At 37.6% G+C, this 16,248-nt stretch overlaps 1 protein-coding gene across 1 annotated transcript in view; it reads left to right on the plus strand.

Annotated features, from left to right (window-relative positions):
* Positions 1-16,248, plus strand: part of LOC138854203 (probable glutamate receptor) — a 278,593-nt gene that overhangs the window by 125,937 nt on the left and 136,408 nt on the right. The window contains exon 7 of the mRNA XM_070096001.1: positions 6,141-6,299. Within this exon, the coding sequence (XP_069952102.1) occupies positions 6,141-6,299 (159 nt within the window). The remainder of the gene's footprint in view (positions 1-6,140; positions 6,300-16,248) is intronic.

Here is a 16,248-nt window from a genome sequence, read left to right on the forward strand (position 1 = left end):
AGTGAAAGAGTAGTGAAATTCCAAGCGCTTTCGTGACTACTCACATTGTCAAGGAACTATGAAAGTAATACATCAAAGGAAGGCAATTAAAGGGCTTAGACCACACCTCACAGTCAACTCCCACAACAAAGAAACACCTGACGGGGGACAATACCGGACAATACCAGTGTTGTGCCAGAACATAAGAACATAAGAACATAAGAAAGGAGGAACACTGCAGCAGGCCTGTTGGCCCATACTAGGCAGGTCCTTTACAATTCATCCCACTAACAAAACATTTGCCCAACCCAATTTTCAATGCCACCCAAGAAACAAGCTCCGATGTGCAAGTCCCTCTCAAATCCAACCCCTCCCACTCATGTACTTATCCAACCTAAATTTGAAACTACCCAAAGTCCCAGCCTCAATAACCCAACTAGGTAGACTGTTCCACTCATCAACTACCCTATTTCCAAACCAATACTTTCCTATGTCCTTTCTAAATCTAAACTTATCTAATTTAAATCCATTACTGCGGGTTCTCTCTTGGAGAGATATCCTCAAGACCTTGTTAATATCCCCTTTATTAATACCTATCTTCCACTTATACACTTCGATCAGGTCTCCCCTCATTCTTCGTCTAACAAGTGAATGTAACTTAAGAGTCTTCAATCTTTCTTCATAAGGAAGATTTCTAATGCTATGTATTAATTTAGTCATCCTACGCTGAATGTTTTCTAACGAATTTATGTCCATTCTGTAATATGGAGACCAGAATTGAACTGCATAATCTAGGTGAGGCCTTACTAATGATGTATAAAGCTGCAGTATGACCTCTGGACTTCTGTTGCTTACACTTCTTGATATAAATCCCAGTAATCTATTTGCCTTATTACGTACGCTTAGGCATTGCTGTCTTGGTTTAAGGTTGCTGCTTACCATAACCCCCAAGTCCATTTCGCAATCTGTATGGCTAAGTTCTACATTATTTAACTTATAAGTGCTAGGGTTATGGACACTCCCGAGCTTCAGAACCTTGCATTTATCTTCATTGAACTGCATCTGCCACTTTTCTGACCAAGAGTAGAGTTTGTCTAAATCCTCCTGAAGTTCCCTAACATCTACGTTTGAATCAATTATCCTACCTATCTTCGTGTCATCGGCGAATTTGCTCATATCACTAGTAATTCCTTCATCAAGATCATTGATATATATTATAAACAACAACAGGCCCAAGTCTGATCCCTGTGGAACGCCACTTGTTACTGATCCCCACTCGGATTTAACCCCATTTATGGACACTCTCTGCTTCCTGTCTGTGAGCCATGACTCGATCCACGAGAGCACCCTTCCCCCAATGCCATCAGATGCTACTTTCTTCAACAGTCTTTGGTGCGGAACTCTATCAAATGCCTTACTAAAATCTAAGTAAACAATATCAAATTCTTTATCGTGGTCAACAGCCTCAAAAGCTTTACTGAAGAAAGTTAATAAATTAGTTAGACAAGACCGGCCTCTTGTGAATCCATGCTGAGTATCATTAATCAAGCTATGCTTATCGAGATGGCTTCTTATAATCTCAGCTATAATTGACTCTAGCAACTTGCCTACAATTGAGGTCAGGCTTATTGGGCGGTAATTTGACGGTAACGACTTGTCCCCTGTTTTAAAAATAGGAATTACATTAGCCATCTTCCACATATCAGACACTACACCTGTTTGAAGAGATAAATTAAAAATATTAGTTAATGGTTCACAGAGTTCCATTTTGCATTCCTTAAGAACCCTTGAAAAAACCTCATCAGGACCCGGTGACTTATTTTGCTTCAGTCGGTCTATCTGCTTCACAACCATTTCACTAGTGACTGTGATGTTACATAATTTATCTTCTTCTGATCCACTATAAAAATTAATTACTGGAATATTATTAGTGTCTTCCTGTGTAAAAACCGAGAGAAAATAATTATTTAAAATCGAGCACATTTCATTCTCTTTGTCAGTAAGATTCCCAGAGTTATTTTTAAGGGGACCTATCTTATCTCTGACTTTTGTTCTATATACCTGGAAAAAACTTTTTGGATTAGTTTTAGAATCCCTAGCAACTTTAATTTCATAGTCCCTTTTAGCTTTTCTTATCCCCTTTTTAATGTCCCTCTTAATGTCAGTATACTGATTTGTAAGATGACCCTCGCCTCTTTTGATACGCCTATAAATTCCTTTCTTATGCCCTAGTAGATATTTCAGCCTATTATTCATCCATTTTGGGTCATTTCTATTTGATCTAATTTCCTTATAAGGGATAAACGTTCTTTGAGCAGCATGTATTGTGTTCAGAAAACTGTCATATTGATAGCTCTCTTCGTTACCCCAGTCAACAGATGATAAGTGTTCTCTAAGCCCATCGTAATCTGCTAAGCGAAAATCTGGGACTGTTACTGAGTTATCCCTACTATCATACTTCCATTCAATTCTAAATGTAATTGATTTGTGGTCGCTAGCAACCAGTTCCTCTGAAACTTGTAAATTATTAACAAGGGATTCATTGTTTGCCAGAACTAAGTCAAGCAGGTTATTACCCCTTGTAGATTCTGTCACAAACTGCTTCAAAAAACAATCCTGAACTACTTCTAAGAAATCGTATGATTCTAAATTCCCAGTCAAGAAATTCCAATCAATATGACTAAAGTTAAAGTCTCCTAGAATTACTACATTATCGTGCCTTGTGGCCCTAACAATTTCCTCCCATAGTAGTCTCCCTTGGTCCCTATCTAAATTTGGTGGACGGTATATCACACCTAAAATTAATTTTTCATGCCCCTCTGAAAATTCTATCCAAACAGACTCTGTATGTGTTACTTCAGACTTAATACCCGTTTTTATGCAACAGTTCAAGCGATCTCGGACATACAATGCCACCCCACCCCCCTTCCCAATACTTCTATCTACTTGGAACAATTTAAAACCCTGAATGTGACATTCTGCAGGCATGTCCCGACTTTTTGAATTAAACCACGTCTCAGTAATGGCAAATACATCTATGTTACCTGCACTAGCAACTAGTCTCAACTCGTCCATCTTATTCCTAGCACTGCGACTATTTGTGTAATAAATTTTTAATGACCCTCCTCTCTCTTTACCCTTCCTGCTCCTTTCTGTTATTCCACTAAACCTATTACTGTCCTTGTCAATTAGTGCCACTGGCTTTCCAATATCCACCTCATTTTGCCTATTACTAGTTCTCCTAGTACTCATGTTACTACCCTGCGACTTCACAGTTTTCCCGCCAAAACCCATACCACTAACTATTCCTTGTTTAAAGACCTAACAGCTCCCTCCACTTCGTTGGCCAGTGCTCCCACACCACACCTAGATAAGTGAACCCCATCCCTGGCATACATGTCATTTCTGCCATAGAAGAGGTCCCAGTTGTCAATGAATGTTACTGCATTTTCCTTACAGTATTTGTCCAGCCAGCAATTGACACCAATTGCTCTGGACAACCATTCATTTCCAACTCCTCTCCTTGGCAAAATGCCACATATGACAGGTTTCCCACCCTTCCTCCTAATTATCTCTATTGCTGACCTATACCTGCTAATCAGGTCCTCACTCCTACGTCTGCCAACATCGTTGCCTCCAGCACTGAGACAGATAATAGGATTGCTCCCATTACCTCTCATGATGTCATCCAGACGGCTAACAATATCCTTCATCCCAGCCCCAGGAAAACACACTCTCTGCCTCCTACTCCTATCCTTCAAGCAGAATGCCCTATCCAGGTACCTAATCTGGCTATCCCTGTTCTGTATACAAAGTAAATCTATGTAAAAAGAAGGAAAATAATTGCTTCATAGGCTTTAATTCTAGCAATTAGTAACATAGAATGTTTTTTCTCAGGAAACTCAGGAATATGGGACTCGAAAGTTTTATTACTTTGCAATATGTCCATATTGCTATTTGGTTCATTTTTATATTTTTCTAATATTTTAAAATGTTTGGATACAAGTTCCATTTATGTTTTTGATATTGTCTGTTTGTATAATATATTAAAAAAATAGTTATTTGGTGTTTTATTAACATATGCAATTTTTCACAATTCAAAATTATACTCCTTTAATTGGGCAGGCCTTAGTACATTATGGCTTCGCAGACTTGCAATTACTCGAAAAATAACCATCAGAATTCTATTTATATGGGCTCATTCACCTTACATTGAGATACTCTATCCACTCTAGGGAGTTCAGTTCGAAATTATCATTTTCCTCTAATATGCCCCATGAAGGGCTAACCCTTCAATGCTGAGTAATTGATCTATTCCTCTCTACGGTGGCCAAAGTAGGTGTACTAGAATTCCTAGGTACATTATTTTGAGATCTATCTACCTACGGAGTCCTAGAGCTATCAGATTTCAACCAGGTATCTGTTGTTAGGTAAGACACGTTTCACCTATACGGTAGGCTTCTTCAGTCGAGTACGGAAAAGTTTGTGGAAGCAGATGTGTGGCTGAGAACTGTGTGATCCGGGTTGGTGCATTAAGTCCAACTATTTAATCCTAAAATTTACTTATACCTGTTATATAGGCCGTTATTTTGCTGTTGATAACAAACATTGAAGTCTACCAGTATTATTATCTCATAATTGTCCGCAAGACACTCGAAAAGTTTCCAAGAACTGATTATGGGTGGAAGTGCGGTGACTCGTTCCTACTGTGATTGGTTTTGTCTTGCGCAGTGGTACCTCAAGCTATGGAATCTCCAGCTTATTATCATACATTTTTGTCTTGGGTTGTAGGCTGCCATTTCTTACATATAAACACATACACCCCAACCTCGTCTATTCATATCTAAGCTCTTTATATTGTAACCTTCCATTTTAACTACATCGTCAGTCACACTGTCATCTAACCGGGATTCAGAGATGGATATAACTGTCGTCTTTGTCTTGTTTGTTAGAATCCTGATCTCTGACATTCTGGGTAAACTTGATCTATCATTGACATGAATATAGTGAAGGTTTGCTTTCATAAAACAGTCATAGTTATCAGTATAATACAAGGGATCATTAAATATATCAAGGCCGGTTATACTGAAAGGTTGCGGCTGTTTCTATATAGGTTTTTATGATATGTAGTGTTTTTTATTTACCTCTGAAAAATATGACACTTAAAACAATAAAATTTTCGATAATAGCGAAAATTTAGGACTTTACAGTGACCCAGAATGACACACCGTGTATCATGGCCTCAACAATACTACTGAGAGTCTTACACTGTCTTGTGAGGGATAACCTCCTCTCACTTTGTCACCTGAAGGAAGGTTCTTTGATGCTGGTGAGGGGCTGATGGTCTAGGAAATTGGATCTGTGCTCCAGTTCCTTAAATTGAGTCTAAATGCCTTCCATCTCCCCCTACAGGCGCTGTATAATCCCCACAGGTTTAGCGCTCCCCTGTGATTATAATAATAATGCTCTCACTTTGTAATGATGCCAAATAGTGATTTTAATACATTATATGTGAAAAAACTGAAAATTTTGCCGAAAATTCACTACAAGCGGCGGGATATATTAAAAATGATGTCATCAAAATAAATGTTGCAGTGACAATAATTTTCTTCAGGAACATCGTGCAATTATGAGATTTACACCAAAATTTTGTCATATTGTTCAATTATTTTATGGTGTTGGGTAGAGGCGAGGGATTAAAACATAAAGAATCTAAAAGAAGATGAACGTTGTTAAAGTCACTTTTTATGCTTATGGGAGATTCTAAAGTTGCGACGGTTAGTGGACGAATTAGAGAGGGAATGTAAAAGAAAGTTAAAAGTGAGTATAAGGAAGAGCAAGGTGATGAGAGTAATAAAAAAGTTAGTTAATGAAAGACTGGATATCAGAATGGAAGGAAGAAGTATATTTTGTTCATATATTAAGAAGTGGATGTGTCTACAGATGGTTCGAAGAAACACTAGGTAAGTCATAGTACTAATGAGGGAAAACAGAGTGTAGACAAAGAAAGTTATCCCCTCGAGGGAGGCGTCTTGATGCCGGCGAGAATGACTTAATTCATCCTCTACTTTCTTATATCGAATCTGATTGCTTCTCATTCTCTGGTGTTTATTAATTTCTCCCAGTTAACAAAAAAATATATTGAGATTCTGGATCCACAGGAAGCTGATATCGGTGCAATGGACTTCATGCCTAATGAAAAAAGGAGCCAAGTAATGGACTTCAGCATAAGCCTGGGGCAGGATCCCGTCGTTATCATGAGCCGCGCGCCTCTCACTCTGCCCACACCTTTCCTTCTCCTGCAGATATTTTCATTGAAGGTAAAAGTAAAGCAAATATTTTACCATTTCCCGCTACTTTGTCTGCTTTATAACTTCTTTTTATATAACGTGTATCTAGGTATCACAGTTTTGCTGCTGTGGGACACCTAATTCTTTGAGAATTTGACTGTTGTAAGACATTCGGCTGTTTTAGACGCTCATCTGATGCTTATGTTGTTATGGGGGATTCGACATCTGCGAAATAATCTATTAGTATGAGACACTTGGGTGTTACAACTGGACACTTCGAACAATCCAGTGCAGCAGACCCGGATATTTTGACTATTAAACTTGTGAATGATGTGGAACACTTCACTGCTTAGGGAACCTTAACTTCCCATAGTTAATGGAGTGCGGTGGGACACTTGAGTGCTTCTAAGGTGTTTTATGTTGCTAGACACTTGACTGCTTCTAAGGTGTGTGTTGTTAGACACTTAACTGCTTCTAAGGTGTGTGTGTTGCTAGACACTTGACTGCTTCTAAGGTGTGTGTGTTGTTAGACACTTAACTGCTTCTAAGGAGTTTATGTTGTTAGACACTTGACTGCTTCTAAGGTGTGTGTGTTGTTAGACACTTAACTGCTTCTAAGGTGTGTGTGTTGCTAGACACTTGACTGCTTCTAAGGTGTGTGTGTTGTTAGACACTTGACTGCTTCTAAGGTGTGTGTGTTGTTAGACACTTGACTGCTTCTAAGGAGTTTATGTTGTTAGACACTTGACTGCTTCTAAGGTGTGTGTGTTGTTAGACACTTAACTGCTTCTAAGGTGTGTGTGTTGTTAGACACTTGACTGCTTCTAAGGTGTGTGTGTTGTTAGACACTTAACTGCATCTAAGGTGTGTGTGTTGTTAGACACTTAACTGCTTCTAAGGTGTGTGTGTTGCTAGACACTTGACTGCTTCTAAGGTGTGTGTGTTGTTAGACACTTGACTGCTTCTATGGAGTTTATGTTGTTAGACACTTGACTGCTTCTAAGGAGTGTGTGTTGTTAGACACTTGACTGCTTCTAAGGTGTGTGTGTTGTTAGACACTTGACTGCTTCTAAGGTGTGTGTGTTGTTAGACACTTGACTGCTTCTAAGGTGTGTGTGTTGTTAGACACTTGACTGCTTCTAAGGAGTTTATGTTGTTAGACACTTGACTGCTTCTAAGGTGTGTGTGTTGTTCGACACTTAACTGCTTCTAAGGTGTGTGTGTTGTTAGACACTTGACTGCTTCTAAGGTGTGTGTGTTGTTAGACACTTAACTGCATCTAAGGTGTGTGTGTTGTTAGACACTTAACTGCTTCTAAGGTGTGTGTGTTGCTAGACACTTGACTGCTTCTAAGGTGTGTGTGTTGTTAGACACTTGACTGCTTCTATGGAGTTTATGTTGTTAGACACTTGACTGCTTCTAAGGAGTGTGTGTTGTTAGACACTTGACTGCTTCTAAGGTGTGTGTGTTGTTAGACACTTGACTGCTTCTAAGGTGTGTGTGTTGTTAGACACTTGACTGCTTCTAAGGTGTGTGTGTTGTTAGACACTTGACTGCTTCTAAGGAGTTTATGTTGTTAGACACTTGACTGCTTCTAAGGTGTGTGTGTTGTTCGACACTTAACTGCTTCTAAGGTGTGTGTGTTGCTAGACACTTGACTGCTTCTAAGGTGTGTGTGTTGTTTGACACTTGACTGCTTCTAAGGAGTTTATGTTGTTAGACACTTGACTGCTTCTAAGGAGTGTGTGTTGTTAGACACTTGACTGCTTCTAAGGTGTGTGTGTTGTTAGACACTTGACTGCTTCTAAGGAGTGTGTGTTGTTAGACACATGACTGCTTCTAAGGTGTGTGTGTTGTTAGACACTTGACTGCTTCTAAGGTGTGTGTGTTGTTAGACACTTGACTGCTTCTAAGGTGTGTGTGTTGTTAGACACTTGACTGCTTCTAAGGAGTGTGTGTTGTTAGACACTTAACTGATTCTAAGGAGTGTATGTTGTTAGACACTTGACTGCTTCTAAGGTGTGTGTGTTGTTAGACACTTGACTGCTTCTAATGTGTGTGTGTTGTTAGACACTTAACTGCTTCTAAGGTGTGTGTGTTGTTAGACACTTGACTGCTTCTAAGGTGTGTGTGTTGTTAGACACTTAACTGCTTCTAAGGTGTGTGTGTTGTTAGACACTTGACTGCTTCTAATGTGTGTGTGTTGTTAGACACTTAACTGCTTCTAAGGTGTGTGTGTTGTTAGACACTTGACTGCTTCTAAGGTGTGTGTGTTGTTAGACACTTGACTGCTTCTAAGGTGTGTGTGTTGTAAGACACTTAACTGCATCTAAGGTGTGTGTGTTGTTAGACACTTAACTGCTTCTAAGGTGTGTGTGTTGCTAGACACTTGACTGCTTCTAAGGTGTGTGTGTGTTGTTAGACACTTGACTGCTTCTATGGAGTTTATGTTGTTAGACACTTGACTGCTTCTAAGGTGTGTGTGTTGTTAGACACTTGACTGCTTCTAAGGTGTGTGTGTTGTTCGACACTTAACTGCTTCTAAGGTGTGTGTGTTGTTAGACACTTGACTGCTTCTAAGGTGTGTGTGTTGTTAGACACTTGACTGCTTCTAAGGAGTGTGTGTTGTTAGACACTTGACTGCTTCTAAGGAGTTTATGTTGTTAGACACTTGACTGCTTCTAAGGTGTGTGTGTTGTTCGACACTTAACTGCTTCTAAGGTGTGTGTGTTGTTAGACACTTGACTGCTTCTAAGGTGTGTGTGTTGTTAGACACTTAACTGCTTCTAAGGTGTGTGTGTTGCTAGACACTTGACTGCTTCTAAGGTGTGTGTGTGTTGTTAGACACTTGACTGCTTCTATGGAGTTTATGTTGTTAGACACTTGACTGCTTCTAAGGAGTGTGTGTTGTTAGACACTTGACTGCTTCTAAGGTGTGTGTGTTGTTAGACACTTGACTGCTTCTAAGGTGTGTGTGTTGTTCGACACTTAACTGCTTCTAAGGTGTGTGTGTTGTTAGACACTTGACTGCTTCTAAGGTGTGTGTGTTGTTAGACACTTGACTGCTTCTAAGGAGTGTGTGTTGTTAGACACTTGACTGCTTCTAAGGAGTTTATGTTGTTAGACACTTGACTGCTTCTAAGGTGTGTGTGTTGTTCGACACTTAACTGCTTCTAAGGTGTGTGTGTTGTTAGACACTTGACTGCTTCTAAGGTGTGTGTGTTGTTAGACACTTGACTGCTTCTAAGGAGTGTGTGTTGTTAGACACTTGACTGCTTCTAAGGAGTTTATGTTGTTAGACACTTGACTGCTTCTAAGGTGTGTGTGTTGTTCGACACTTAACTGCTTCTAAGGTGTGTGTGTTGTTAGACACTTGACTGCTTCTAAGGTGTGTGTGTTGTTAGACACTTGACTGCTTCTAAGGAGTGTGTGTTGTTAGACACTTGACTGCTTCTAAGGTGTGTGTGTTGTTAGACACTTGACTGCTTCTAAGGAGTGTGTGTTGTTAGACACATGACTGCTTCTAAGGTGTGTGTGTTGTTAGACACTTGACTGCTTCTAAGGTGTGTGTGTTGTTAGACACTTGACTGCTTCTAAGGTGTGTGTGTTGTTAGACACTTGACTGCTTCTAAGGAGTGTGTGTTGTTAGACACTTAACTGATTCTAAGGAGTGTATGTTGTTAGACACTTGACTGCTTCTAAGGTGTGTGTGTTGTTAGACACTTGACTGCTTCTAATGTGTGTGTGTTGTTAGACACTTAACTGCTTCTAAGGTGTGTGTGTTGTTAGACACTTGACTGCTTCTAAGGTGTGTGTGTTGTTAGACACTTAACTGCTTCTAAGGTGTGTGTGTTGTTAGACACTTGACTGCTTCTAATGTGTGTGTGTTGTTAGACACTTAACTGCTTCTAAGGTGTGTGTGTTGTTAGACACTTGACTGCTTCTAAGGTGTGTGTGTTGTTAGACACTTGACTGCTTCTAAGGTGTGTGTGTTGTTAGACACTTAACGGCTTCTAAGGTGTGTGTGTTGTTAGACACTTAACTACTTCTAAGGTGTGTGTGTTGTTAGACACTTGACTGCTTCTAAGGTGTGTGTGTTGTTAGACACTTAACTGCTTCTAAGGTGTGTGTGTTGTTAGACACTTGACTGCTTCTAAGGTGTGTGTGTTGTTAGACACTTGACTGCTTCTAAGGTGTGTGTGTTGTTAGACACTTGACTGCTTCTAAGGAGTTTATGTTGTTAGACACTTAACTGCTTCTAAGGTGTGTGTGTTGTTAGACACTTGACTGTAGTGGAACACATGACTGCTTTGAGACACTTGTCTGTTGATGAACTCTTGACTTCACTAGAGTGCTGGACTGCTGACAAACACTTGATTACTATGGAACACGCACAGTTCAGGACATTTATGAAAGGAAATGTTTCACCACGAGTGGTTACAGTCCTAATGATTAGGACTGAGACAGCCACACGTAGTGAAACGTTTTCTATAATAAATGTCCTGCATTTTACATATATCTTTTTCCATATGTTGTCGGTATCACCATATTATTTGTGGCCTTAGGGATACTTGTCTAATGTTGTGTGACCCATAACTATTGTTAAAATCTTATCCGCAGTAAGATAAATGACACTTATTGCTAACACAAGTAATTTCAAAGGATGTTTTGGGGTGGCATTCAAGATACCTACCTTAAACACTGTCACTTACAACATTCAAGAAATTAAGGGATAAAATATGCATCCGATACTATCTAGTAATTATATAAATATATATATATATATATATATATATATATATATATATATATATATATATATATATATATATATATATATATATATATATATATATATATATATAATATATATATATATATATATATATATATATATATATATATATATATATATATATATATATATATATATATATATATATATATATATATATATAAAATGCCGGGAGCAATGGGCTAGTAACCCCTTCTCCTGAAGACATTTACTAACAAAAGAGAAGAAGAAAAACTTTATAAAACTTGGATGCTTAAATGTGCGTGGATGTAGTGCGGATGACAAGAAACAGATGATTGCTGATGTTATGAATGAAAAGAAGTTGGATGTCCTGGCCCTAAGCGAAACAAAGCTGAAGGGGGTAGGGAAGTTTCAGTGGGGAGAAATAAATGGGATTAAATCTGGACTATCTGAGAGAGTTAGAGCAAATGAAGGGGTAGCAGCAATGTTAAATGATCAGTTATGGAAGGAGAAAAGAGAATATGAATGTGTAAATTCAAGAATTATGTGGATTAAAGTAAAGCTTGGATGCGAAAAGTGGGTCATAATAAGCGTTTATGCACCTGGAGAAGAGAGGAATGTAGAGGAGAGAGAGAGATTTTGGGAGATGTTAAGTGAATGTATAGGAGCCTTTGAACCAAGTGAGAGAGTAATTGTGGTAGGGGACCTGAATGCTAAAGTAGGAGAAACTTTTAGAGAGGGTGTGGTAGGTAAGTTTGGGGTGCCAGGTGTAAATGATAATGGGAGCCCTTTGATTGAACTTTGTATAGAAAGGGGTTTAGTTATAGGTAATACATATTTTAAGAAAAAGAGGATAAATAAGTATACAAGATATGATGTAGGGCAAAAAGACAGTAGTTTGTTAGATTATGTATTGGTAGATAAAAGACTGTTGAGTAGACTTCAGGATGTACATGTTTATAGAGGGGCCACAGATATATCAGATCACTTTCTAGTTGTAGCTACACTGAGAGTAAAAGGTAGATGGGATACAAGGAGAATAGAAGCATCAGGGAAGAGAGAGGTGAAGGTTTATAAACTAAAAGAGGAGGCAGTTAGGGAAAGATATAAACAGCTATTGGAGGATAGATGGGGTCGAAGAGGTATGGGGTAGGTTTAAAAATGTAGAGTTAGAGTGTTCAGCAGAAGTTTGTGGTTACAGGAAAGTGGGTGCGGGAGGGAGGAGGAGCCTTTGGTGGAATGAAGATGTAAAGAGGGAGAAAAAGTTAGCATATGAGAAGTTTTTACAAAGTAGAAGTGATGCAAGGAGGGAAGAGTATATGGAGAAAAAGAGAGAGGTTAAGAGAGTGGTGAAGCAATGTAAAAAGAGAGCAAATGAGAGAGTGGGTGAGATGTTATCAACAAATTTTGTTGAAAATAAGAAAAAGTTTTGGAGTGAGATTAACAAGTTAAGAAAGCCTAGAGAACAAATGGATTTGTCAGTTAAAAATAGGAGAGGAGAGTTATTAAATGGAGAGTTAGAGGTATTGGGAAGATGGAGGGAATATTTTGAGGAATTGTTAAATGTTGATGAAGATAGGAAAGCTGTGATTTCGTGTATAGGACAAGGAGGAATAACATCTTGTAGGAGTGAGGAAGAGCCAGTTGTGAGTGTGGGGGAAGTTCGTGAGGCAGTAGGTAAAATGAAAGGGGGTAAGGCAGCCGGGATTGATGGGATAAAGATAGAAATGTTAAAAGCAGGTGGGGATATAGTTTTGGAGTGGTTGGTGCAATTATTTAATAAATGTATGGAAGAGGGTAAGGTACCTAGGGATTGGCAGAGAGTATGCATAGTTCCTTTGTATAAAGGCAAAGGGGATAAAAGAGAGTGCAAAAATTATAGGGGGATAAGTCTGCTGAGTATACCTGGTAAAGTGTATGGTAGAGTTATTATTGAAAGAATTAATAGTAAGACTGAGAATAGGATAGCAGATGAACAAGGAGGCTTTAGGAAAGGTAGGGGGTGTGTGGATCAGGTGTTTACAGTGAAACATATAAGTGAACAGTATTTAGATAAGGCTAAAGAGGTCTTTGTGGCATTTATGGATTTGGAAAAGGCGTATGACAGGGTGGATAGGGGGGCAATGTGGCACATGTTGCAAGTGTATGGTGTAGGAGGTAGGTTACTTAAAGCAGTGAAGAGTTTTTACGAGGATAGTGAGGCTCAAGTTAGAGTATGTAGGAAAGAGGGAAATTATTTCCCAGTAAAAGTAGGCCTTAGACAAGGATGTGTGATGTAACCGTGGTTGTTTAATATATTTATAGATGGGGTTGTAAGAGAAGTAAATGCGAGGGTCTTGGCAAGAGGCGTAGAGTTAAAAGGTAAAGAATCACACACAAAGTGGGAGTTGTCACAGCTGTTCTTTGCTGATGACACTGTGCTCTTGGGAGATTCTGAAGAGAAGTTGCAGAGATTGGTGGATGAATTCGGTAGGGTGTGCAAAAGAAGAAAATTAAAGGTGAATACAGGAAAGAGTAAGGTTATGAGGATAACAAAAAGATTAGGTGATGAAAGATTGAATATCAGATTGGAGGGAGAGAGTATGGAGGAGGTGAATGTATTCAGATATTTGGGAGTGGACGTGTCAGCGGATGGGTCTATGAAAGATGAGGTGAATCATAGAATTGATGAGGGGAAAAGAGTGAGGGGTGCACTTAGGAGTCTGTGGAGACAAAGCACTTTGTCCTTGGAGGCAAAGAGGGGAATGTATGAGAGCATAGTTTTACCAACGCTCTTATATGGGTGTGAAGCATGGGTGATGAATGTTGCAGCGAGGAGAAGGCTGGAGGCAGTGGAGATGTCATGTCTGAGGGCAATGTGTGGTGTGAATATAATGCAGAGAATTCGTAGTTTGGAAGTTAGGAGGAGGTGCGGGATTACCAAAACTGTTGTCCAGAGGGCTGAGGAAGGGTTGTTGAGGTGGTTCGGACATGTAGAGAGAATGGAGCGAAACAGAATGACTTCAAGAGTGTATCAGTCTGTAGTGGAAGGAAGGCGGGGTAGGGGTCGGCCTAGGGAAGGTTGGAGAGAGGCGGTAAAGTAGGTTTTGTGTGCGAGGGGCTTGGACTTCCAGCAGGCATGCGTGAGCGTATTTGATAGGAGTGAATGGAGACAAATGGTTTTTAATACTTGACGTGCTGTTGGAGTGTGAGCAAAGTAACATTTATGAAGGGGTTCAAGGAAACCGGCAGGCCGGACTTGAGTCCTGGAGATGGGAAGTACAGTGCCTGCACTCTGAAGGAGGGGTGTTAATGTTGCAGTTTAAAAACTGTAGAGTAAAGCACCCTTCTGGCAAGACAGTGATGGAGTGAATGATGGTGAAAGGTTTTCTTTTTCGAGCCACCCTGCCTTGGTGGGAATCTGCCTGTGTGATAATAAATAATAAAATATATATATATATATATATATATATATATATATATATATATATATATATATATATATATATATATATATATATATATATATATATATACATATATATATATATATATATATATATATATGTATATATATATATATATATATATATATATATATATATATATATATATATATATATATATATATATATATATATATATATATATATATTATATATATACATACATATATATATATATATATATATATATATATATATATATATATATATATATATATATATATATATATATATATATATATACATATACATATATATATATATATATATATATATATATATATATATATATATATATATATATATATATATATATATATATATATGTATATATATATATATATATATATATATATATATATATATATATATATATATATATATATATATATATATATATATATGCAAAACAACCACTCTGAAAGAATAGAGAAATTCCAAGCGCTTTCGTGACTACTCACATTATCAAGTTCCTTGATAATGTGAGTAGTCACGAAAGCGCTTGGAATTTCTCTATTCTTTCAGAGTGGTTGTTTTGCATATTCTGAAATCACCTGTTTACTGTGATCTTATTGCATATATATATATATATATATATATATATATATATATATATATATATATATATATATATATATATATATATATATATATATATATATATATATATATATATATATATATATATATATATATATATATATATATATATATATATATATATATATATATATATATATATATGCAATAAGATCACAGTGAACAGGTGATTTTAAAATATGCAAAACAACCACTCTGAAAAATAGAGAAATTCCAAGCGCTTTCGTGACTACTCACATTATCAAGGAACTATGATAATGTGAGTAGTCACATAGTTCCTTGATAATGTGAGTAGTCACGAAAGCGCTTGGAATTTCTCTATTTTTCAGAGTGGTTGTTTTGCATATTTTAAAATCACCTGTTCACTGTGATCTTATTGCATATATATATATATATATATATATATATATATATATATATATATATATATATATATATATATATATATATATATATATATATATATATATATATATATATATGTGTATATATATATATATATATATATATATATATATATATATATATATATATATATATATATATATATATATATATATATATATATATATATATATATATATATTTATATATATATATGCAAGGACGTTTGGGTCCATCTCGAGAACACTCATGCAAGGACGTTTCTGTCCATCTGCAGAACACTCATACAAGGACGTTTCTGTCAATCTGGTCAACACTCATGCAAGGACGTTTCTGTCCATCTCGAGAACGCTCATGCAAGGACGTTTCTGTCCATCTCGAGAACACTCATGCAAGGACGTTTCTGTCCATCTGGAGAACACTCATGCAAGGACGTTTGGGTCCATCTGGAGAACACTCATGCAAGGACGTTTCTGTCCATCTGGAGAACACTCATGTAAGGACGTTTCTGTCCATCTGGAGAACACTCATGCAAGGACGTTTCTGTCCATCTGGCCAACACTCATGCAAGTACGAATCTGTCCTTCTGCAGAACACTCATGCAAGGACGTTTCTGTCCATCTGGAGAACACTCATGTAAGGACGATTCTGTCCATCTGGAGAAAACTCATGTCAGGACGTTTCTGTCCATCTTGAGAACACTCATGCAAGGACGTTTCTGTCCATCTGGAGAACACCCATCAAATGACGTTTC

The sequence above is a fragment of the Cherax quadricarinatus genome, chromosome 52 (assembly GCF_038502225.1).
Source record: "Cherax quadricarinatus isolate ZL_2023a chromosome 52, ASM3850222v1, whole genome shotgun sequence".
Taxonomy (NCBI): Eukaryota; Metazoa; Arthropoda; class Malacostraca; order Decapoda; family Parastacidae; genus Cherax; species Cherax quadricarinatus.